The sequence below is a fragment of the Trachurus japonicus genome, chromosome 1, assembly GCF_045865225.1.
Source record: "Trachurus japonicus isolate A0001 chromosome 1, Traja_1.0".
In the NCBI taxonomy this organism is placed as follows: domain Eukaryota; kingdom Metazoa; phylum Chordata; class Actinopteri; order Carangiformes; family Carangidae; genus Trachurus; species Trachurus japonicus.
In genome coordinates, this window is record NC_140907.1 from 39,559,681 (window position 1) to 39,585,537 (window position 25,857).

General features: G+C 39.9%; 2 protein-coding genes across 3 annotated transcripts in view; both read left to right on the forward strand.

The window, feature by feature from the left end:
• The first annotated feature begins 4,215 nt into the window (after window positions 1-4,215).
• Window positions 4,216-14,100, forward strand: LOC146992587 (uncharacterized). Of its 2 annotated transcripts, XM_085787742.1 has the most exons (6): window positions 4,254-4,315; window positions 6,733-6,787; window positions 6,893-7,010; window positions 7,131-7,300; window positions 7,574-8,922; window positions 9,466-14,100. In XM_085787742.1, the coding sequence occupies exons 2-6, from the start codon at window positions 6,785-6,787 to the stop codon at window positions 13,457-13,459; spliced, it is 5,634 nt and encodes a 1,877-aa protein (XP_085643868.1). In that variant the 5' UTR covers window positions 4,254-4,315; window positions 6,733-6,784; the 3' UTR covers window positions 13,460-14,100. The 2 variants fall into 2 exon arrangements, with proteins under 2 accessions (XP_085643860.1, XP_085643868.1); XM_085787734.1 differs by having other exon boundaries at window positions 4,216-4,315; window positions 7,574-14,100.
• Window positions 14,101-16,519: 2,419 nt separating this feature from the next.
• LOC146992588 (B-cell receptor CD22-like) overlaps window positions 16,520-25,857 on the forward strand; it is a 199,764-nt gene continuing 190,426 nt past the window's right edge. The window contains exons 1-2 of the mRNA XM_085791023.1: window positions 16,520-16,723; window positions 18,328-18,639. Coding sequence (XP_085647149.1) covers window positions 16,651-16,723; window positions 18,328-18,639 — 385 coding nt within the window. The 5' untranslated portion in view covers window positions 16,520-16,650. The remainder of the gene's footprint in view (window positions 16,724-18,327; window positions 18,640-25,857) is intronic.

Below are 25,857 nucleotides of genomic sequence, written 5' to 3' on the forward strand. Positions count from 1 at the left end.
GTCAAGTACATTTACTTTGTTCTTACAAAGTTTAATCTATAAATGGACGTTTTTTGTTTTGTTTTGTTTTGTTTAGACATTTTGTTTCTTTTAAAGGGATAGTTCAACATTTTATCAAATCCTCCTCTCACCATAATCCCTATAGTCATAGCAGTAGGATCCTCACTTCAACTTCAACTTCAGGGGTGTCAAACTCATTTTAGTTCAGGGGCCACAAACAGCGCAATCTGATCTCAAATGGGCTGGACCAGTAAAATAATAGCATGATACCATATAAATAAAAAGAACATTGAATTGTTCCCTTTGTTTTAGTGCATTATTAAGATGTTTACAGTTAATGAACTATTCTTTTACAAACCAACTTGACATTTCTTGATTGAATGTGCAATTTCAACAATATTATGCCTCTTACAGTATGTCTTCTATGTAATTTTTAACAGTTGGCAAATTCATCCTGAGGGCCGAATTGAACCCTCTGCCCGGCCGGTTTTGGCCCGCGGGCCGCATGTTTGACACCCCTGTTCAACTTCAACTTCAAACAACTTTATTAATCCCACCAGGGGCAATTGATTTCAGCAGCTTGCACAGTCCAAACAAACACAGTACACACAATAAATACATATAAAAGATAAGACAATAGAGTAGAATGCCAAGGATACAGTGTTGCCAAAGATCAGTTTGAATAAGTGAATAAATACATAAGTTGCACATGTTTGACCAATAAAATGTGCATTGTCCTTTAATTATCGGTGCATGTTGTTTTGAGATCGGCGGGGCAGAGACGCAAACTCATCAAATACACAATCCAACAACTCCACAACGCTCTGGTGGACAAGTTGTGACCTGCACATTCACCACGCTATGAGATAATAACACAACGTTACCACACAGAGTTGTTTTAGAGGCAAATGCAGCCGGAACTACATTCCAGACACGGCTGCTGGGCGGAGGGATTTCAAAAGCGTTTAAGTAGTTCAGAGTATTTGCTTCATGTGTCGTAATGTTACATGATTATTTCATAGCGTGGTGAATGTGCAGGTCACAACTTGTCCACCGGAGCGTTTCGGAGTTGTTGGATTGTGTATTTGATGAGTTTGTGTCTCTGCCCCGGCGATCTCAAAACAACATGCACCGATAATAATGTAATGAAGGGATTATATTTTGATGAATTTGCCAAAATGTTGGACTATCCCTTTAAGCTCTGTTGTCTCCAGGTTTGAGGTCTAATCATTTATTTCCGCTCATGGAGAAACGACCTCCATTAGCAGAAATAGATGATTATAAATGAAGTTTAAGGAGCTGTTTGTATGTTTTGTTAACATGAGCATGAGCAGCTGTTTAACTGATCAGCATCTTAAAGAAACATAGTGAGTTCAGCATCAAACTCATCAACATCTGCCTCCAGAGGTGGAAAAAACAACGGCAGCTTTAACTCCAGTCTTTATTGGATCTCTTCATGCATGCTAACCAGCTAGCCTGTGTCGTCGTAGTTCGGATCAGAAGACGGATTTTAACCTCTCGTCAACAACGGCCGGAGAGAAAACAGACAAAGAGCTCCTTTATGTGACAATCTACACACGTTTTTCACTACTTCTTCTTCCTGGAACTTTATTTACCTGCTTGATTTTACTGCATATTTGTCCTGACTCCTGATAAGAATTTTTTTTTTTATTTATGACTCATTATTAGTACAAGCAGGGAACTTGCATATAAATCTCCAGCAGCCTGTTTTTAAACTGACTTTGTTCTACGTCTGCAGGTTTTAAGGGGAACAGAATATTTCATTCATCTTGCAATATTTAACTTAAAGCAGAAGTAAGGTGAATGTTTGTGTTAATCTAAGTCTAATGTCTCTCCTCATTGGATAAAGGTTGTAGGACACAAGGAAAGTTTTCTCCTCGGCTGACAGACCCGTGTTTCAGACCAAACACTCTATGTGATTGCTGTCAGAAGATACAACTATTTAAGACTTATATTAACACAAACATTGCGCTTACTTCTGCTTTAACAAAGGGAGAAATATATATATATAAAAAAGTTATCTCTGTTAGTTGAAGGATGTTTTTCTTTCCTGTCATGTTACATTTAAATCTAATTTAGCCTCTAAACCACAGACTGTGGAAACACGTCTGATCAAAGCCCTTCAGCTCCTCCTCAGCTTCTGGATTCATTTCTGTTCTGACAGTGAGTTTATGCAGATGATTTGAATGTTTCATCTATATATCAATCATCTATTATGTGAAACTGACCTTCTTTTATAGTGCCGTTAATGAAGGGTCACTACAATCATCACACAGTCGTCTCTCTTTACTTACTTTTCTATGGTGTTTTTTATTCATTTTCTGTTTTTTTTGTTTTAATGAGATGCTGACAGTTTTGTGTGTTGACATGATCTCCGTCCATCCACCTGGAGCAACATGGATGTGGGGCTCAGTTTTCTGACCCTGGATCTGTTACAGCTACCTCCTGCTCTGAGGCGGCCACACAACTTTGGTTTTAAACACAAGCACAACAACGGTGGAGTTCAGTCTCTATGTAAAGTGTAATGTGGAGTTCCTCAGGGAAGCTGTTTGGGTCCCCTACTTTTCTTTTTTTTTGAATATACATGTATTTTCTGGATGAACCCTTTCAGTGAAGGTCATGTTGACTTCTGTTGCTATGCTGATGATACACTACTCTACATCTATGTGTGATACAAATGCATGACACCATCCGGTCTCTTATGTTTTTTTCTTTTGTCTGGACGGTTTATAAATGTGTCAAAGTTAAATTAAATTTTTTGGTACAACAGTACATTTCAGCGTCTTGTCTGTGGCTCCACAGCTGAAACTGAGGATTTTGGAAACTCAGTCGTGTGAGTTGTATCTCCATCGTGCAGCGCTGCATGATGCTGGAAAGCCTTTAATGCACCGTTTAGTTTAAGGCCTTTGAATTAATTAATATGAAGCTCTTCGTTAACTGTTTTGTTTTTCTACTGTATCGGGATGTTTCAGGGACAGTTTATAAACCAGAGCTGCAACTAATTATTAACATTTTCACTATGAATCAACTTGTCTGTTGTTTTGTTTTCTTTATTCATTATTTAATTGAAAGTGCCCATCACTGTCTCCTACCTAGAGCAAAAAAGAACCAATCTAAGCAAGAAAATTCACATTTGAGAAAATGGAAATTTAGATTTTGGGGGCATTTTTGTTTAAAAGCAGAGTCATACAATTCATGTACAGCTGAGCAAAGTAATTCAGTCTCCTTTATTTTATTTTTTTGATTGACTCATCAATTAATTGTTGCAGCTCTAAAGTAAACTTTTAAGATAAATGATTTAAATGTAGATACTGATTGAGAGGGTTGTACGACTGGTGTTGTAATTATTTGCCGACAGAGCTCCTGTATGTGATGATACCGTGTGTCACATATGTATGTATCTAAATGTTTATTATTGTGAGAAGATTTTCTTTGTTTGTTTTTTTCTTTGATAACTTGATAACAAAGTGCTTTATTATGACTGAGTGCACGTTAGTAATAAACTGCTTCATCAGTGATCAACTTTGCTGTCGTACACCTGAGAACATTGTTGTGATTATATAACCTGGCTGAGAGCCTTCCATGCAGCTGCAGCCGTACCTGTCCAGGTAGGATTATATAATGTCTGTGTGTGTGAATGCACTTGTCCTCTCTCTCTGTCTCTCTCTTTTTGTGTCGGTCCAGGTTCACACAGACTTCTGTCTTTGTGCCGTAATCAGTGACTCACCTGGTGAACGCCTGCCGCTCCCTCGGCTCGGCTCAGCATTTTTCCCACATTATGACACTTAACCTTGTTTTCACGGGGAGTGTTCGCTCTGTGGTCCTTTCAAAGTCATAAGGTTTCAGCCTTTGATGCTGGCTTTAAGTTCTGTGTGTTCTGTGTGTTTGTGTATGTGTACAACAAAACACCCGCAACACTTTTACCTCACAAAGACGTGATAAAAAAAAGTAAAAAGTGCTGCAGACGTTCATTTTGTGCTGATTGTCTGCTTGCAGTATGTGTGTTTGTTTGTATGCAGGTGAGCCGCAGGCATGGGGTAGTCAAGGTGTGTTAGTATGAGGGTGTGTGCTCAATGCGCTCTGTGTGTGTGTGTATGCATGTGACAGTTAATGTGGGCGGGTCCTTTAAAGGCTGAACCTGTTCGTCTGCCTCAGGTCAGGTATTCGTCCAGCTGACAGCAGCCGCCTCGCCTCAGTCTCCGGCTGCAGAGCCACCGCTATGGACTGAAACTACCAGGAGACTTCCACCACTCAACCTCTCACTCACCAAAACACCTGTCTGATGGATCCTCAGGTGAGTTCTTGTGTTTTTCCTCTGAGCTCTGAGCTTCACCCTGCGAGGTGCCGGGCGGTTGACAGTGGGTGGGCGGTGTGTTTCCAGTTTCAGGTGTCATCATCGCTCAGGTGGTTTCTGTCATGTCTCAGTCTCAGCCTCCACTCTCCTTGTCTCTGCTCTCTCTCTGTGGATGCATTTCTCTTTATCATGGAGCAAAATTAGGCTTTTATTTTGAAAATGCGTGCAGTTCATTTTCTTTTCTCTGTTTTATTCACCTCTGATTTTGATCTTCTTGGACATTTTAACATCTCTGTGCTAGACTTGTAGTTCTGGAGAGACCACTTTTTTGTGGTCTTGGTCTTGGTCTTGTCTCGGTCTCGGGTCTAACGGTCTCGCAATGTCTCGGACTGGCAGAACGGTCTCGAAGGGATTTGTAGCCTACAATATCCAGGCAGGCATGCTTTTTTTGGGGGGGGGGGGATATAATTATTTATGCACCCCCTTCAAGTGGGACCAATCACATGCATTTTGTGACACAGATGCGTTGGCACTCGTCCTCTCACAATCTACAACTCATGCGGAATAGCAAAATATGGTGTAACTAGTTGTTTTTTTCTTGATCTCGTTCTCGTTCTCGGTCTCGGTTTTGAGCTCAGCTGGTCTTAGTCTTGACTTGGTCTTGGTCTTGTCTTGGTCTTGATACTCTCTGGTCTTGGTAGTGTCTCGGTCTACTCTGTGCTGCAGGTCCAGCTCCTTACGACTGAATGTTTTGACCAGTGTGATTGCAGGCTTGTGCACTTTGGCTCCCCTGTCTGGTGTTTAATATGTAACTTTGAAAGTAGTAAATCAGCTGCTTCCTCTGTTCAGGTGGAACCATGTGGAATAATATGAGCTTAAATACCAAACTGTGATTAATGGGAGGATTTAATCACACAAAGTAAATGCAGAGGAGTTAGACTGACAAAGTTTTGTACACATTCATTCTTTAATATATCGTAACATTTTGAATGCACATTTCATATTGAGTTTTGATGAACTCGGTGTCATTATTGCTCTGTTTTTCCATAAAATTATCATGTGTAGATGGTAAAAAATCTGAAGCAGTTCAACATCGTAAAACATGAATTTCCATAAATTATTGTCGTTTTCTGTTAATTTCAAAATAAACTGACACATTTTATTCTATTGATTTTGAGATAATTGCTACAATAATTACATTATTACAACTCTGTGTATCTGTTGCTATAATAGTGCAGTGATTATGGTGGAGAGGTTTTGCATTTGTTACTTCATACGATCCCGACAGAACAAACAATGTCGGGATTGGACGTTTGCCAGGGTTTCCGTACTCGAAAGTAGTAGGTGTGGTCATTTTGACTCCATGTACTTTCACAAAACTAAACACCCAACAACAGGAACACTTGTTCGTAGCACTCTCGATAAACCTGTTTGTGGTTTTCCCTTATTGTGACCCCACAGCCTTAAGGCCATAACTCAAATACCTGAGAGATGCACCGGCTGACTCACCTGTGTATCAGTTATTTACCTAGTTACAGTCAAACTCACTTCCTCTTGGTTGCAGTCTTTGTGTTTTGTGCTGTTAAGCAATAATCAAATGAAAATGTGTTAAATCTCTGATAAAATATATTTGTCTTAGGGCAAGTACCAAGTACATTTCATAATACATTTAATATGTATTTGTCCAAAATAACCTTTTAAAATACTGAGATGGAATGTAAACATCAATGTAAACAGATTTTTTAACACTGTAAACCTTCTATTAAAGGAATATAAAATGTAAAAAATTCTTGGACTACAAAGAAATGTATAGAAAGACACAGTTAGATGGGGTGGCGTATTTAGGTGAAGTCGTAAAGATAAGTTTCTTAACCTGAAGTGGAAACTTTGCACTACCACTGATAACTATGGTGACACTGACAAGTTGTGGCATCTTCTCTGCACAAACTTCTTATGAATTCTACCTCAATTCTTTAAACAGATTTTAGAGGTGAAACTATCACGTTATTGTTAATGTACTTTTATTCATTTGTGAGTATAGGTAGGCATGCATGTATGTATGTGTGCATGTATAAGTATACTGTGCATGCATACGTGTACACACTCTTGTATATATGTTATTGTAGAGGATTTCTCTCATTTTGACGTGTAATTTTTTGCCTGACAGTGACTGAACACTGTTTTTGTTTTTTTGTTGGTAATAAGGATCCCCTCGAAAATGAGATGGTACAACTCAAGGGTCTATCCTTTGAAAATAGTCATATGACACAATCTCTTTACTGGATTCTTCTGGCTCATTTGTGCCATTTAAGGCCAAATTCTGTTCCTGTTGGTCTGTGATAAACTGCTCTGTATGTCATATGTGTGTGACCATATTTATTGAAACTGTAGACTGAATATTTTCTTTTCTTCTCTAGGTTTAGTCAAAGGCTCAGTTTTTAATGCCACTGTGACAGAAACACAAGGATCATGGTACGGAACATCAACACATTGTTTCACCTTCATTATATTTAAGTCCGGTTTGAGGAACTGCTTCTTTTGTAAACACTTTCTTTGCTTTCATTTCTTTACTTGCAGCCATCTCACCAGAGAGGACGTAGCCTCTCTGATGCCTTCACCCTGGAACAATCAGATGAGGGTGCGCTGGTCATATCCAGCGTCAACGAGACTTCAGACAGTCAGGGTCTGAGGGAAGGTATGATTCTTAATTTGCTCCTTAAGATTTGTTGTACACTTTGATTTGCACCCACGACAAAATAGAAATGGTCTGGAACATATTATTGTTTTGTATAAACATCAGATTTTTCTTTTGCAGGAGATGAAATCTTGGGGGCAACAATCAATTTCGACCAACTGTCGAAAGAGGAAGTGCTAAAAGTACTGAAGGTAATGGAACCATTTGACGACAAGGTCCGGGTCCTCACCAGGAGCAACCTGAGCAGGAGCCTCGATAACCTGGACCAATGTGCCAAGAGTCCTGAAACAGTAGGTCTTTTTACTCATACTACCAAATCAAACTGAGTTAATGGAATTTTTCTACACATTAATGGAGCACTTAGCATGAAATGTTTGGATCTTATTTTTCTTTAGTGTAATTTTGTCCTTGAGTATGGTAGCTGTTTTTTCATGCAGCAAACTGTATTACATTGATTCCCTCAGAAACAATGCTTAAATTCATCCTTGGGCCTAATTGCGTAAGAGTGAGTCCTTGAGATTATAGTTGCAAACCAGTCAACAAGTTGTATTTTTTATTTCTAGATGCTGAAGGATTCCTACAGCAAACTCTACAATGCCAAAATCAAGAAGTTTATGGGAAGCGGTGAGCCGGCTGTAGCAGGTTCATCCAAGGTTGGCGTAAAACAAGACAATGGTTTGCCTCGCCTCGGAGTTGACTTTGGACTTTTGAGGACCAAGAGTTTGGACACAGATATCAATTCCGATTCAGAATCAGATGGAATAGCTGGAGAGTTAACAGATGGCGGCAATCTGAACCTTCCACCATTGCGTATCAGTGGAGCTCAGGTGCCAAGAAATCAACTCAAAGTTGAAGCTAAAAGTCCACAGCTTAACACTCCAGACTGCAATTTGACTGGGACATTACCAGGAGGTCCAAAGGTAAACACTACAGGTGGTGTGCAACTGCCCAACTCTGACAGTCCATCAGTTGACTTGACAATGCCAAACCTGGTCCTTTCTGGACATTCTCTTAGTGGCCCAGAATGTGAAATCAAGACACCAGATAAACTCAATCTCAAGTATTCCAAGAAACTGAAAAAGCCCAGTCTAAATGTGGATGATCTCTCTGGATATGTAGAATCACCCAAGCTTAGGCTCTCTGGGAAATCCCCTGATGTAGACCTGGAAATGCCAGGTGTTAAAATGTCACCACTTGATCTAAATGGACCAGACATTAATATGCCCAAATTTGGGTTCCCAAACAAACTTGGAGCTGATGTCAAAACACCAGACCTTAGTCTTAAAACACCAAAGGTAAAGGGTGGGATTAATGCACCTGATTTAAATCTTCCCAAAGCTGACCTGAAAGGGCCAAACTTAACCACAGACACTCCTTCGGTTAACATTAAAGGTCCATCTGGGAAGTACAAGGCTCCTAAATTCACAATGCCCAAATTTGATTTACCAGAAATTCAAATTCCAGATTTTGAGGGACCAAATGTGCAGTTGCCTAAGCCAAATGTTGACTTAAAGGGCCCAGACCTGGACATTTCAGGCCCATCTGGAAAACACAAAATGCCAAGCTTTGGGTTTTCTGGGCCTAAAGTTAAAACCCCTGATTATGAGTTAAAAACTCCAAAAATGGATGTGTCTGCTCCCAGGTTTGAAGGGGGGATCAATATGCCTAGTGTGAATATGAAAGAGCCAGACCTCAACATGCCCTCTGGTAAATTGGACATTGATGCAGATGTTCCATCTGGCAAGTTTAAATGGCCAAAATTTAATCTTTTTGGTACATTGCCAAAGGGACCAAATATGGACATGAACACAGATCTAAATTCACCAGATCTTAGTCTGAACACTCCAAAGATAAAAGGTGGAATTGATGCCCCTAACTTGGACCTGCCAAATATGGATCTTAAAGCACCAAAGTTAGATGTTAACACTCCTGACATCAGCATTGGCTCACCCAAAACAAAGATGAAAATGCCCAAAATTAAAATGCCTAAATTTAACCTCCCAAGCCTCGAGGGACCTGAAATTGATGGAAACTTTGATGGTCCAGACATGGATATCAACGCACCCAATTTCAACCTCAAAGGCCCTAAAGCTGACTTAGATGTTGATATTGCTGGTCCATCTGGAAAATTCAAAAAGCCAGACCTGAACCTGCCTGATTTGGGACTGTCTGGTCCAAAGCTAGATGGTCCTAATCTAGACCTGAAAACACCAGACCTAGATATTTCTGGTCCCAAACTCAGTGGTGGAATAAATGCACCAGACATGAAAATGCCCAAGCTTGACCTTAAAAGCCCAAAGCTAGATCTCAATGCCCCAAAGGTCGATCTAGACATGCCATCAGGTAAACTGAAAATGCCAGAGCTTCATGCTCCAGACTGGGATGTTAATGCTCCATCTGGTAAATTGAAAATGCCAAAATTTAATCTTTCAGGTACATTGCCAAAGGGACCAAGAATGGACATAAACACAAATCTGAATTCACCAGATCTAAGTCTGAAAGCTCCAAAGATAAAGGGTGGAATTGATGCCCCTAACTTGGACTTGCCAAACATGGATCTTAAAGCACCAAAGTTAGATGTCAACACACCTGACATCAACATTGGCTCACCCAAAACAAAGTTGAAAATGCCCAAATTAAAAATGCCTAAATTTAACCTCCCAAGCTTTAAAGGACCTGAAATTGATGGAAACTTCGATGGTCCAGACATGGATATCAATGCACCTGATTTCAACCTCAAAGGTCCTAAAGCTGACTTTGATGTTGATATTGCCGGTCCATCAGGGAAATTCAAAAAGCCAAACCTGAACCTGCCTGATTTGGGACTGTCTGGTCCAAAGCTAGATGGCCCTAATGTGGACCTGAAAACACCAGACCTAGATATCTCTGGTCCCAAACTCAGTGGTGGAATAAATGCACCAGACATAAATATGCCCAAACTTGACCTCAAAAGCCCAAAGCTAGATCTCAATGCCCCAAAGGTCGATCTAAACATGCCATCAGGTAAACTGAAAATGCCAGAGCTTCATGCTCCAGACTGGGATGTTAATGCTCCATCTGGTAAATTGAAAATGCCAAAATTTAATCTTTCTGGTACATTGCCAAAGGGACCAAAAATGGACATAAACACAAATCTGAATTCACCAGATTTAAGTCTGAAAGCTCCAAAGATAAAGGGTGGAATTGATGCCCCTAACTTGGACTTGCCAAACATGGATCTTAAAGCACCAAAGTTAGATGTCAACACACCTGACATCAACATTAGCTCACCCAAAACAAAGCTGAAAATGCCCAAATTAAAAATGCCAAAGTTTAACCTCCCAAGCTTTAAAGGACCTGAAATTGATGGAAACTTTGATGGTCCAGACATGGATATCAGTGCACCTGATTTCAACCTCAAAGGTCCTAAAGCTGACTTTGATGTTGATATTGCCGGCCCATCTGGAAAATTCAAAAAGCCAAACTTGAACCTGCCTGATTTGGGACTGTCTGGTCCAAAGCTAGATGGCCCTAATCTGGACCTCAAAACACCAGACATAGATATCTCTGGCCCCAAACTCAGTGGTGGAATAAATGCACCAGACATAAATATGCCCAAACTTGACCTCAAAAGCCCAAAGCTAGATCTCAATGCCCCAAAGGTCGATCTAGACATGCCATCGGGTAAACTGAAAATGCCAGAGCTTCATGCTCCAGACTGGGATGTTAATGCTCCATCTGGTAAATTGAAAATGCCAAAATTTAATCTTTCAGGTACATTGCCAAAGGGACCAAAAATGGATATAGACACAAATCTGAATTCACCAGATCTAAGTCTGAAAGCTCCAAAGATAAAGGGTGGAATTGATGCCCCTAACTTGGACTTGCCAAACATGGATCTTAAAGCACCAAAGTTAGATGTCAACGCACCTGACATCAACATTGGCTCACCCAAAACAAAGCTGAAAATGCCCAAATTAAAAATGCCAAAGTTTAACCTCCCAAGCTTTAAAGGCCCTGAAATTGATGGAAAGTTTGATGGTCCAGACATGGATATCAATGCACCTGATTTCAACCTCAAAGGCCCTAAAGCTGATTTAGATGTTGATATTGCCGGTCCATCTGGAAAATTCAAAAAGCCAAACCTGAACCTGCCTGATTTGGGGCTGTCTGGTCCAAAGCTAGATGGCCCAAATTTGGACCTAAAAACACCAGACCTAGATATCTCTGGTACCAATCTCAGTGGTGGAATAAATGCACCAGACATAAATATGCCCAAGCTTGACCTTAAAAGCCCAAAGTTAGATTTCAATGCCCCAAAGGTCGATCTAGACATGCCATCAGGTAAACTGAAAATGCCAGAGCTTCATGCTCCAGACTGGGACATTAATGCTCCGTCTGGCAAATTGAAAATGCCAAAATTTAATCTTTCTGGTACATTGCCAAAGGGACCAAACATGGACATAAACACAGATCTAAAATCACCAGACCTGAGTCTGAATGGTCCAAAGATAAAGGGTGGAATTGATGCCCCTAACTTGGACTTGCCAAACATGGATCTTAAAGCACCAAAGTTAGATGTTAACACCCCCGATCTCAACATTGGTTCACCCAAAGCAAAATTTAAAATGCCGAAATTGAAGATGCCTAAATTAAATTTTCCAAGTCTAAAAGGACCTGAAATTGATGGAAACTTCGATGTCCCAAATGTTGATGTGGATGTGCCGAGTGTCAATCTTAAAGGCCCCAAAGCTGACTTGCCAAATCTTGGTATTTCTGGTCCATCAGGGAAATTCAAAAAGCCAAACCTGAACCTGCCTGATTTGGGACTTTCTGGTCCAAAGTTAGATGGCCCTGATTTGGACCTAAAATCACCAGACTTTGATATCTCTGGTCTCAATCTCAGTGGTGGAATAAACGCACCTGACATAAATATGCCCAAGCTTGACCTTAAAAGCCCCAAACTAGACCTCAATGCCCCAGAGGCCAACTTAGACATGCCATCTGGTAAACTGAAAATGCCAAAGATAAAGGGTGGAATTGAAGCCCCTGACTTGGACTTACCAAACATGGATCTCAAAGCTCCAAAGTTTGATGTTAATGTACCAGATGTCTCACCCAAAGCAAAACTGAAAATGCCCAAACTGAAAATGCCTAAGCTCAGTCTAAGAGGACCTGAGATTGATGGTCCAGACATTGACATCAATGCACCTAATGTCAACATAAAAGGGTCCAAACCTGGCTTTGACATGCCAGATGTTGGTTTTGGCAGTCCATCTGGAAAAATTAAAAAGCCACATTTGAAAATCCCCGACGTGGGATTTTCTGGTCCAGAGTTAGATGACCCCTATTTTGACTTCAAGTCATCAGATTTGAATGCCAAGTTACCAAAAGGACCAAATTTGAACATTAATTCAGACCTGAAAGCCCCAGACTTGAATCTCAAAGGCCCCAAGGTGGGCTTACCAAATGTGGACCTAAAATCTCCAAAGTTAGATATGAACACTCCAGATGTCAACATTGGTTTGCCCGATGCAAACTTCAAGAATCCCAGAATCAAGATGCCAAAAGGTCCCAATATTGATATAAATGGAGACCTAGAAGGACCTGACCTGGACATCCCAAATGTAAATTTTAATGTCCCAAAGGCTAGCATAGGCCAACCAGACATGAGCTTTACTGCCCCAGAGGCCAGAGGAGGAATAAAAGGTCCAGACCTGATAGGGGATTTCAGAGGTCCAAAGGTTAGTTCTCCAAACATGGACTTCAGGATGCCCAAAGTGGCAATGCATAGTCCACAGATGCATCTCAAATCACCAGACCTTGACATTGATGATCCTTCAATGTATTTAAAAAGACCCTCTTATAAGAATCGCAAATCAGATACGACAGGGATGAGTATGAAAATGCCTGCTCTAGATGTAGATGGAGATTTAAGATTTGGTCACACTGATAGAACGTCACAGAGGACCAAAGTAAGGTCCAGCTACCCTGGGGTGGATGCAGATATTGGCCGCCATATTGATTTCAACCGTGAAGATCTCAACATTGATGATTTCACAGGAAAGGAACATGTACTCAGAGCCAGAGGTACAAAACTGAACAACCAGGGGTCACGTAACTATGGTCAAGTGCTCCCCTCATCTGGTGTTAATCTTGACATGCGGGACCCCAGACACACCAGAAGAGCCCCAGCAGGTGATGCTTATTCAACGTACCACAGAACCATGCAGCCCGTACCTAATGGACAATTGCCACAGTTTTCTCCCGATTTGGGAAAAAGAGCACCTAATGGTTCGGATGCATACTATGTCACTGTTTTTCCTGCTCAAACACAAAATCAAAAGACGCCAAACCGTAAATATAACACACTTGGAGGGCTTGACTTTGACTCAAGAGACATAGATCTTGAAGTTCCGTATCCAAATAACCTAAAGGGGACAACGATCTTTCTCTCCAACCTAGTGTAGGTCTCAGGTCTCTCAGGAGTATCGACTGTTTCTTTAAGTCTGTGTTTTGTTCGTATTGATTTATCATGACTTCGATTGCTGTGTATTGTTGTATGATTTTGTGATTTTTAGAAAAAGAAATGTAGCACTTTTTTTTTTTTTGCACATTAAGCCTCTCCTGTTATTTTGTAATGGTGCAGATAACATTTAATGCTGCATTCTTGCACTTGTTTCATATGTAAATTCAACATTTTCAAATTTTTTAACGATGTGTGTTTATACTATGCCATGCTTGTTTGAAAAGAAGGTTTTTATATCTATGTATATATATCGGCATATTTTCAGAGATGTATAGGGTGTGATTACAATATTACAACTGTTGTATTTTTCATTATTATCTTAATGTTAACATGCTCAAAATGTGGCATATTTTTCTATTACACTGTGCATTTGACACTTTTGACAAACTCATGATATTTTATATTCTTGGGGATGTAAATAGTTGAGATTATAAAAGTGTTATAAGCACTTCATTTTTTAACAGTATCATAACGAAAAACTAGTCTGAGATTACTGTGCTGTATGTATCGATATAAACTCTGTAAGGCCATGTAAAAGTTATTACAATTACACATAATGTTGTTATTGTGCCAAAATGTTAAGTAAATAACTATTTGGATCATTTGTGATGTGTGATGTGATGTTTTTTTTATGAAACTTTATTGAAAGAATAACTCGTCAAGATGTATGTTTTCATTTTTCAAAAATCAATTATTTAAAATATATATAAACATAATTCTAAAACATACACCTGACAGTAATTAGCTTCACCATATAAATAGAAGAACAACTCAAATGTTTAACATCATATCATTAAGACAGAGATGTCTTGCTCTTTTTCAAGAAGTACCAGTAACTGTCACTGACTTCACATTCACTAAAACAGTGTCTCAGTAGAAGAATCACAACCTGGGCTCGGACTCTCCTCAGCTTGTGGAGGGAAATGGAGGCACTGCTGGGCTTCTTGGCCAATGAAGCAGAGTTGTTGGTCCAGGAGAGCTCCTCCATTATCTGCACACAGAAACTTGGTGCTGCTCAAACTCTCCACAGCAGAACTGTTGATGGTCAGAGGAGGGAGCTGTGTGTGTATTCATCTAAAATCCATTGTCTCCTTTGTTTTTTCTCTACTTGAAGAGATTATTGTCAGAGTGATCCTCTCCACTCTCCACTCCCCAGCTCTGATATGCCACCACAACCCATGGTTTCCTGTCTCCAACCTGATGCCCAGCTGTCCCAGGTTCCCAATGCCCTGCCTGGAGTCTCTTCAACTCCTGTCTCCAAGGTCCAACCAGGCCTCCAGGTGGCAAGGGCAAGGCAATTTTATTTGTATAGCCCGTTTTAACAAACAGTTTGTCTCAAAGGGCTTCACATGGCATCATAACATCCTCTGTCCTTAGACCCTCACATTGACTGAGGAAAAACTCCATGGAAAACCCTTTTAACAGGGAAAAATCTGAGAAACCTCAGGGTGAGCAACAGAGGAGGGATCCCTCACCCAGGACGGACAGACGTGCAATAGATGTTGTTACAGACAAGACAACAGTTTATAACAGAGAATGTTGGGCCTCCAAAAAAGGTGGTCCTCCAAAATCTCCATGCACATCCACCCGGCCGGCCCCCAGGGTCTTCATACCAATCTTTTGTTCTTCCCTTTTTGGTTTGGATTTTTGAATATTTTGTCCTCCTCTCCCAACTGTTGTTCTGGTGTTGTTTGGACCTAGTGTCCCTCCTCCTGACCCCCACTGCCTTCCTGAGTTCGTGTCCTCGTTTTGCCTCCTATGTCCTCTTGTCCTTCTGTGTCTGTGTCTGCATTTGGGTTAGGACTTCCTCGGTATTTTGTAAGATGACATGACAGTATGTCAGACTTGTACTGACTTCTTGAATATTCATAATATAAAGAGGAAGTCTATCTTGTTTTCACACATTCGTTCTATCTTTTGCTCAATACACTGTGCACAGACGATCATCACCCTCCTCTCTTGTCAGACGGGAACTGTTTTTTTTTTATCAGATTGATGTTTCTTTCATCCACTGTTCAGCAGCTGATGTGTTTTATTGCGTCTGAAGTTACACAGAGAGATGAGAGGAGCAGTGATGAGTTTAACAGCAGCATCAAGTGGATTTATCGTTGTCCTTCGTATCTCTGTACCAGGTAGGCTACTGTACTGTACATCTACATTTACTTTGTCAGACATTTAGTTCACACACAAGGACCAAGATAAAAACAGTTTCGAGTCAAGAGATAATTCTTCATTAGTTGCTTTAAATGTTTAATGGCTGATAATGACCTCATAATGCAAATCATACAACACATGAGTTTCTTTGCCACATATCTGAACCTCAATATTTAAGAGAACAAGAGAACAGCTACCAAGGCTCAAAATAAGGAACCACACTGTACCAGTTAATTGTAATAATTTTATTCAGTGTGATGTTTCCACTCCTTGTATGGTTCACAGTGACCTCCCCTTCCTTATCTATTATCACAGTAGAACTGTGTGGATATGATGCTGCATTCACACTAAAATGCAAACTGACCCCATAATAGGGGAAATGACAAAGTAAATTTCACATGTTTTAAAGGTCCATTGTGTAACTTCTGCTGTTCATGAAAATCGATTATTTCGTTCAAAAGTATTTTTGTCATTAACCAGTAATCCCCCCCATCAACAAACTGAAGTGTTCCTTTCAGGTCTGAATGAGCCGTTCATATCATTCATATCTCCATGGAGCGGGTAAGCTCGGTGCTGGCTGCCATGTGGTGTCGCCATGTTTTTACGTTCAGTGGCAGCGTGACGGTAGGAAACCACGGAAACTCAGCGGAGACACCGGAGCTGTCGGCATGGCGGTATGAATCCACACTGACAAAAAATTAAAAAATGTCATAAGGATTATCCTGGTAAAACTTAAAATCTCTTCAGTTCTTCTTTACCTCTCAGGACTTCCTCAGTGGTTTGTCAAGTCATTGTTATAAAGTACAGAGGAAGTTATTCATCATCTTTTAACAGCTTGACTTCTGTCCTCTGTGCACAGACGATCATCACCCTCCTCTCTTGTGAGACAAGGAGTGGTTTTTGATCAGATTGATGTTTTTCTTTCATACACTGTTCAACAGCTGATGTGTTTTATTGTGTCTGAAGTCACACAGAGAGATGAGAGGAGCAGTGATGAGTTTAACAGCAGCATCAAGTGGATTTGTCGTCGTCCTTCTTTTCACTGTACCAGGTACTGTACATCTACATTTACTTTGTAGGACATTTAGTTTACACATTCAGACCAAGATAAAACAGATTTGAGTCAAGAAATAATTCTTCAGTAGTTGTTTTTACATGTTTAATTGTTGATATGACCTCATATCTGCATCCGCATATCTGAACCTCAAAACTTAAGTGGTGAGTGTTATTACACAGTGAGGATAGTGCTGTTTGAATGAACTGTATAAATGGAGCTGGCTCATCTAAAAGATTCAGTAACTGTAGAGTTTATCTACAAATGTTGTACATTTGTAACTTCTGTTCAAAAGAACAAGATAACAGCTGCCAAGGCTCAAAATAAGGAACCAAGTGTTGTCTGTGAATTTTGTTACTTTGTGGTGTCAGAGTGACTTTTCAACTCCATGTATGGTTTACATGTCTTTTGTCATCTATGATCACATACTGTGGCAGCAAAGTGTGAATACATGATATATATAAATACTAAACTCAACCACAGAGTGAACAGAGGAAACAAACATAAATAGATATTTATTCAATAAAGCTGCATTACGACTCACAGGTCTAATGCGAGGGGCATAAGTGGACTTACGCCATTTTGGCTCTGAAAAATACATGTAGGACCCACATGTTTGTTCAGAGGCAGAAGGGCGTAAGTGTTGTTGATGCCCTTAAACAGCATTCAAAATGGCTGACACAACTGCAGACATGGAACTGTCTGAGGCAGAAAAGATTTTGATTAATATTGTAAAACAAACAGATGAATCCCATATTGAAGAAGTTGAAGATGAGTCAGAGTTGTTTTTGAATGTATGTCCTCACAAGAGTGATGACAGTAAGACAGAATCATGCCTTGAGAGCCTTACTGGGGTCATTCCTATGTTCCTCGGGTCCTATGTTCCCCATGTTCCCTGTGACTGGGGAACATAGGAGCCTTTTTTAGAAAAAAGGCTCCTATGTTCCCCGCTTTTCCCCGAAAGGACCCGGGAAACATGCAATTTTTGCTCCCATACCTGGAAGTAGAGTTGGGGCTTGGCAGATTTTTTCCTATTTTTGAGTGAGAAGTTGAGTTGTATTGGAAAAAGTAATTATATTATGAATTGATGAATGCGTTAAATAAAAATTAATTATTCAATCAATTCCCTTTTTGACCAGTCATTTTGTGCATTGTTCAGCAGATACACCCCATATGGAAATGTTTGGTGCCAAAAAGGCGTTATCTGACGTTTTTTGCCATAGTTTTTTAATTTTAAAATGTTTTAGAACATGTTCATTGTGTTAATATGCCATTTTATTACTTAAATACTCATCCATCAAAGTATGTCTGTGGTTGCAATGTTGTGGTTTAAGGTTAATGAATACAGTTGAATGAAGTGTGGTCAAAATTTGGTTTTGTCTCTCCTGTAAAGTTTGTCAAAAGCCACCTATGCCCCTCTGGCTCCAAGCCCTTGAATGGCAGAAACTTATTTACATCATGAGTTTGAAAGTGAATAAAAATGATGAGACCATGAGAGGTGTTTTAGTCATGTAGCAGGTTTACATGTTGAATTAGCTCCATAAAACTTCACTGTGTTGTTCTGAGTCTGACTGTGGTTTCTGCTGTGCTCTGTGTTACAGTGATACAGGGTCAGAGAGGCTGGGGAGTGACTTACACTGACACTCACATCTGTGCCTCTAAAGGATCAACAGTGCAAATGAACTGCACATACAGTTACCCATCAACGATAAATGGCCATGTTACTACAATTCAGGAAAGATTCTGGTTCAATAAAGGGGGTAATCATGATGCTGTGGATCTGACAACAGACTCAGACTACACAGGTCGTGCAGAGAATCACTGTAAGTCAAACAGTTGCACTCTGACAATCAGAGACCTGAGAGAGAGCGACTCAGCTGTTTACAAGTTCAGATTTATAACAAACCAACGAGGTGGAAGCTGGACAGGGGAACCTGGAGTGACTTTGTCTGTCACAGGTAACATTTTCACTGGAATATTTATCAGTTTGGTTCAAGTCATTGACGACTGAGAATCTTTATTTGTCTCTGTGTTTGTTCTTTTCTAGTTTAGTTCATGTCTGTTCTTTCTTCACAGATCCAGACCTCCAGGTGCTGGTGGAAAGATCATCAGACCAGGTAGAGCTGAAGTGTCACAGCAGTTTTAAAGCAGCTGATGGTCGTTCATTTGTCTGGTACAAGAACAAACAGAAGATGTGGAGGGAAACATTTTCCATCAGAGTCTCTGTTAATGACACCAACAGATATTCCTGTGCTCTTAAAGGATGTGAGGATCACCGCTCTCCTCCAGTGTGTGAGTTTACTCCACAGTGTCACTAATACAATGTCAAACTAAAACCTTCTACTACACAGTTTATGTCTCATACTGGATCAACCTCTGTATAAACTATCAACTACATCATATTCACTTCTACTGTGAAAAGACAGTTAAAGTTGACTTCTCCTCATGTTTCCTCCTCCAGATGCTCCAAAGCTTCCCTCTGTGTCAGTGAGTCCCTCTGCTGAGATAGTGGAGGGCAGTTCAGTGACTCTGACCTGTAGCAGTGATGCTAACCCAGCAGCTAAACTCACCTGGTACAAAGAGAAGGACAAGAAACGTCTCAGTGACCGACCACAGTTGCTCTTCAGCTCCATTCAGCCCTCTGAGTCTGGACAGTATTACTGTGAAGCTGAGAATAAGATTGGGAGGAAATCAACACGTTTCTCTATTGATGTCAAATGTGAGAGTTTATTTTAAAACCTATATGAAGCTGATTAGTAACCACAACAATGTTTTCCAGACAACATTTCTTATGCTCCTAAACACAGAACTATGAACTGTTTCTCATTTAAATATAACATGTAGCTCTGTAGTTAAACTGTATTGTTGATGTTTCCTCCTCCAGATGCTCCAAAGCTTCCCTCTGTGTCAGTGAGTCCCTCTGCTGAGATAGTGGAGGGCAGTTCAGTGACTCTGACCTGTAGCAGTGATGCTAACCCAGCAGCTAATTACACCTGGTACAAGGAGAACCAAACTCTTCTTCAAGGAGCAGAAAGAGTTCATCATTTCTCCTCCATCAGCTCTGAGGACAGAGGGACCTACCACTGCAAGTCTGAGAATAAATATGGACGGATCGACTCTACGTCTCTGTTTATAGACGTCCAGTGTAAGTAGAGGACACATCTTGAGATTCAAGTTCTACATAACAGTTTTATTATTACATCTTTATGTTTCCTCCTCCAGATGGTCCAAAGCTTCCCTCTGTGTCAGTGAGTCCCTCTGCTGAGATAGTGGAGGGCAGTTCAGTGACTCTGACCTGTAGCAGTGATGCTAACCCAGCAGCTAAACTCACCTGGTACAAGGAGGATGAAGACTCACCAAAAGCTTCAGGACAGATCTTCACCATCACTGACCTCAGACCTGAACACAGTGGGAATTATTACTGTGAAGCCCAGAACACAATAGGACGTCAGAAGTCCACCTTAAATCTGACTGTTGTTGTTCCAGGTGAGTTACACACAGACTGTGTCAGAAATCATATCACTCTGTCTGGGCTGTAGCTGTGGACATCTTTGAATGTTGGATCTCAACTTTTCCTCCCAAGGTCTCATGTCCTTGAGACTGGAGTGTTGTCTGTCAAGAGTGGTTGTAAGATTTTAGAGGACAATGTTTATAAAACCAAGTTATTACTATACTGGGTAACGTCCTGCTAGCTCATTTTATTCCTAGATTGTCATTGTCATAGAGTGTCATTAGTCCTAGATGATAAACCGCTCATGACATGTCAGGAGACAAAGTATCTTGGGCATGATGATAGAGATATTTATAGGCAGTGTTCAAAGCAATATGCTCAAGCTAATATGCTCCTTCATAGGTTTAGTATGTGCTCAGTTGATGTTAAATGTTCCCTGTTTAGATCTTTCTGTACACCAATGTATACAGCTCACCTCTGGTGTAGCTATAAGAAAAGCAGTATGCGGCGGCTCATAGTGGCCTACAATGATGGACTGAGGTTGTTGCTTCAGGTGCCCAGGTGGCACAGTGCGAGCCAACTCTTTGTTAATTTAAATGTACCCAATTGTGAAGCACTTAGAAATTTAATGTATCGTTTTATGTACCGCCTGGATGACTCTGGGAACAGCATTATTGGGGCTTTGACCAGCCCTGATAGGAGCTGCTATAGGTATTCCTCCAGGCTTAGAAAACACTGATGGGATAGCCTGCTTATGAATTATGTGGAGAGTTGATTCTCTGTCTTTGTGTATGTCTTTTTCTCTCTCTCCTTCTTAAATCTGTTTTAACATGTCTGTTGTTGTTGATATGGACCGCTTGTTGTGTCTGCAATAAAGATTAATAATAATAATAATAATATTCATTTCCATGTGTTCTCTCTTTTCTAGGATCGTGGAAGTTAATAGCTGTTACAGTCACTGTCGTGGCCCTAGTGATCCTACTCGTCTCTGTCCTCCTCTGGATCATGTGAGTAGTTCTGTTTCCACAAATATTAGTTCACAAACTCATTTAAAATCAGTTAATGTCATTCAGTCAGCTTTAACTTTTTATGAATTAATTTTCCTGACCAGAAAAAAGAGGAGGTCTGAGCAGAGGTCTGAGGCTGGAGAGAGACCAGACGACAGGGAACAGGTGAGAAAGATGAACTGATCCACTCCAGTGCATGTTGATGTTTGGGCGGCACCGTGGTGTGGTGGTTTGCTCCCTTGACCCCTATTGCGTAAATTCTGGGTTCAAAAAGGACAAAGTCACAAATGTTGCAACTTGACCTGACTCTGGTCTTGTGATGCAAGTACAAGGTCTAATTTTTCTACCACAGACACAGTGACGACACAGTCCACCACAGGTTTCAACATAGTTTTGCAAAGTGAACTTATAATTGTTTGTTTGTGTGTTTGTTTATTTTCACATATCAAAGTTAAAAAAGATATAACATATAAAATCCAAAACAATGTGAAGGGGAAATGCCAAAAAAAACCCTCCAGGGGCTTGTAGGGTGGCATTCTCCAACTACAGTTCTAAGCTAATGAGCATACATTTGTGAGGTACAAAAATCGTTCATACATAATAAATACAAACATGGTTTAACATGATTTAACATTGTACAATGCAATACAAAAGCTTGATAAACATATGATAAGAAATATAAAATAATCCCAGTTTAGATAGGCAGACCATGTGGAAAGTATTGACTGGTTAGCAGGAGAGACTTTAGTGCTCTCCTAAATTGTTGTAAAGATAAATCAAAAAAATGTACAGGTAATAAATTCCATATTCTTGGCCCACGATAAAGTATACAGAACTGTGATTGAGAGGTACAACAATATTGGGTTCTAAGGTGGCAAGAGTTACGTGTGGAGTAGGTGTGAAATTGATAGTTGTGTGCAAATATATAATGAACGGATGATGGAAGGAGTTTTTTTTAGGGAACCATAAACAAATAAACCAATCTGAAGATGATTCACTTGATAAACACTGAGGATACCAGACGGAAAGAATAAAGGCTGTGAAGAATGTCTTTGCCTGTACCAAATGACTGTATCAAATGCCTTTGATAAGTCCAAAAATATGCCAACAGTAATTTCCTTTTTATCTTTATCTGTATACATTTCATTTATTAAAGGGATAGTTCACCCTAGAATGATATTTCGCTCATTATCTACTCACCCTCATGTTGACTAAGGGCTGGAAGAAGTTTCAGATTCCTCCGTGGCTTCTCTGAGTTACAGGGGGTCTCGGCATAGCAGTGCATGTCCATATAACGGTTGCAAAGGGACACCGGAGCTCTTCGTAAAAAAACACACACAAAAAAACATCCAAATACCTCCATGATGCTCGTATGTAATGTCCGTCTTGTGCTGAAGCCCCAAATTGCGTAATTGTCCCGAAAAAAATTTAATAAGTCTATATTTTAAGCTTGTTTGTAGCGGAAGCTTCTCGAAGCTCCTCTTCCTGGTCTGTCCAAATCTCGCGTGATTTGCGCCGGCGTCAGTATGCGTCAGTGCGGTTACTGCGAATCACGCGAGATTTGGACGGACCAGGAAGAGGAGCTTCGAGAAGCTTCCGCTACAAACAAGCTTAAAATATAGACTTATTTAATTTTTTTCGGGACAATTACGCAATTTGGGGCTTCAGCACAAGACGGACATTACATACGAGCATCATGGAGGTATTTGGATGTTTTTTTGTGTGTGTTTTTTTACGAAGAGCTCCGGTGTCCCTTTGCAACCGTTATATGGACATGCACTGCTATGCCGAGACCCCCTGTAACTCAGAGAAGCCACGGAGGAATCTGAAACTTCTTCCAGCCCTTAGTCAACATGAGGGTGAGTAGATAATGAGCGAAATATCATTCTAGGGTGAACTATCCCTTTAAGTGTGTGAGTGCCATGTGTAGAGTGTTTCTTTCTGAACCCGTACTGATGTGTGTATATGATGTTATTCTCATCAAGGTGTTTGACTAGTTTTTGATATACAAGTTTTTCAAGTACCTTAGATATAACAGGTAAAATAGAAATGGGTCTGTAATGGTTAAATACAGCGGGATCATCATCTTTATAGATAGGTATTATCTTGGCTACTTTTAGTTCTGACGGAACAATTCCCTTTTCCAACGAATAATGTCAATGTTGTTTGTGAATTTGTGATACCATCACTCAACGTTTCACATTTCCACAGAGAAATGATCAAAATACATATTCTGGTTCAGAAAGTTAATGGTAAAGTGTGTCAAATGAATAATTACTTGTATTTGTCCACTATCTACAGATAGAACCATCTGAGGAGCAGGATGATCTTCATTATGCCAGTGTCCACTTTTCCAGAGATCACTCCAGTATCAGATCGGCTCAGGCCAGAAGACACAACAAGATGAAGGAGGAAGAAGACGTGGTTGTGTACGATGCTGTGGCATTTAACCAGTGTGCCAGTCCAGTCCAGAGGTGAGCAGCTCCTCACACATGAACATCAGTATCAATCATTCTGTTGAAATGTTTCTTCACATTTTATGATCACTCTTGGATGTTTCCATCTCTGACAGTTACAACAGAATATATTTTTCTTCATGATCTCCTGATGTAATTTATCTCTCTCTCAGAACCAGAGGTCAGGAAGCTTCAGAGGATCCAGCTGCTCTGTACAGCTCAGTCAACAAACCCCTCAGAAAACACTGACTCGGTAAATGTTTTTTCTCTTGTTATTTCTCTGGAAGAAAGTTATTGTTCCATCAACAAAATACTATTTGAATTTAGCCTTTCAATGGCTTCAGACTTGATGAATTACTGCATAAATAGTGGCTGAGACATTGTCTGACATGTTTCTGGTCAGCTGACCTTCTCCTTCTGTCTCCATGCAGCTGTTCCACCAGACCCACAGGAGCTGTAAGAGAGAAGAGACGTAATCCCTCACCACTTCCTGTCTATGGACACAGATAATTATGAACTGAGCCAGAGGTACCGCTACCAGAACCTGAGACCTGTGTCTCTGTGCTGGGTCACAACTTTGTCCACCACCAACAAGTTTATTTTTTGTACATAGTTTTGCACACCACCTGTTCATTCTGTTTTTGGTGAACATTTGGTTTCACGCTGCATTTTAGATTCGAAACAATCATATTTGTGCCAAATTAGCGCTTTTTTCTTATCTTACCTGAGTGTTTCTGTGTTTGGTGGAGGTGTGAACACTGGTCTGAATAATATTTATTTCATATCAACAAGACTGAAATACGTAAAACCAAACCTGTGTATTGGTTAACTAACACATGAAGTTGGTTTGTACCATGTAAGTGAAACACCGACATTAAATCACTGAGGTTCTTCAGAATGACCATCTGTTAATTGGTTGTAGTTTCCTCTTTCTGCCACTAGATGGTAGTAAATAGATAAATGACAGCAAATCATTTACAACAGCTCTGTATATACAACATTTTATTTTACTGGTCTTTTTTTTCACTTGTTTAGTAGATTATCCAGCAGTAAAGTCACCACTGATCAATTATGTTCCTACTTTCTTTATTCTTACAACAGATTGTTTGGCTCTGTTCCTCTGTCAGAAGAGAGGAGCTGATCAACATGTGTAAATACACTCACCTCAGTCTCCTTCAGTTATGACCATGTGATAAGAGCAATAAGATGAACAAGCAGCAGTGCTTTGCTAGAAAGTTATAATTAGAATATAATACGGATTAAAAATATAGGTTGTTGGAAATATGCATTTTCTGATAGAGCTGTAGTTTGAGCCTGCTTCCACCAGATTGTAGCAAAAAGCACTGTTTTTCATATTACATATAATTTTTACTCTTTGCCTTTTTGTTTTATATATTTCAAATTTATTGTTGACACCAGTCCTTTTTTACATTCATGACTTTTTTTTCTTATTTTATTCTTCATATGTTTATGTTTATGTCTGCAGCCTTCATTGTGTTGTTTATAATAATTAAACAGTTGTAACATACAATACGAATATATTCCATGTCTCACAATGATTAATAAAATATTGGTAGGTAATAACCATGAACTTCAATATGTTTAATTTTCACTCATTCTGTTTCTGGATCTGGATCTGTAGGATCCTTATCTGCCACCTCAACACTGATTATCAGTATAAGTGATAACACCATTAGCCTACCTATTGGTATTACTGTTATTAATTGTTCACTACAATAATTTGCAATATATATAAATTTTTCCCTCCAGCTGGTCAAGGCAGAACATACACTGGTCCATCCATGTCTTGGGTTTTAACCTATAGTGGTTTCATCTAAATTGGTGAAACATCCCATTCTTCAGCTGGATGTTACTGTTCTTATGACTACATTATAGTGAGTCAATGTTGGCAACACAATCGGCATAAGTAGGTTACTTGTTGTAGCTCTTGGTAGTAGTATTCAGTAGATTATCGTACTTGCACCAAATTTCAATCAACCAGAATTTATATAATTTTTCATACAAAAAATGCAACTCTAAATGCTTTACACCTCATACACAACATATTACATAAAGATAATGTAAGATCACATTTATTTTGTGAGGAGTTTGGTTTGGGAACTACTTTTTGTTGTGTGTTTTCTGACAGAAAGGGCTGGCAGAGAGGTGTAACGGCGGTGCCACCACGGTTCTCTGACCCAAAGAGGATTCAGTTCA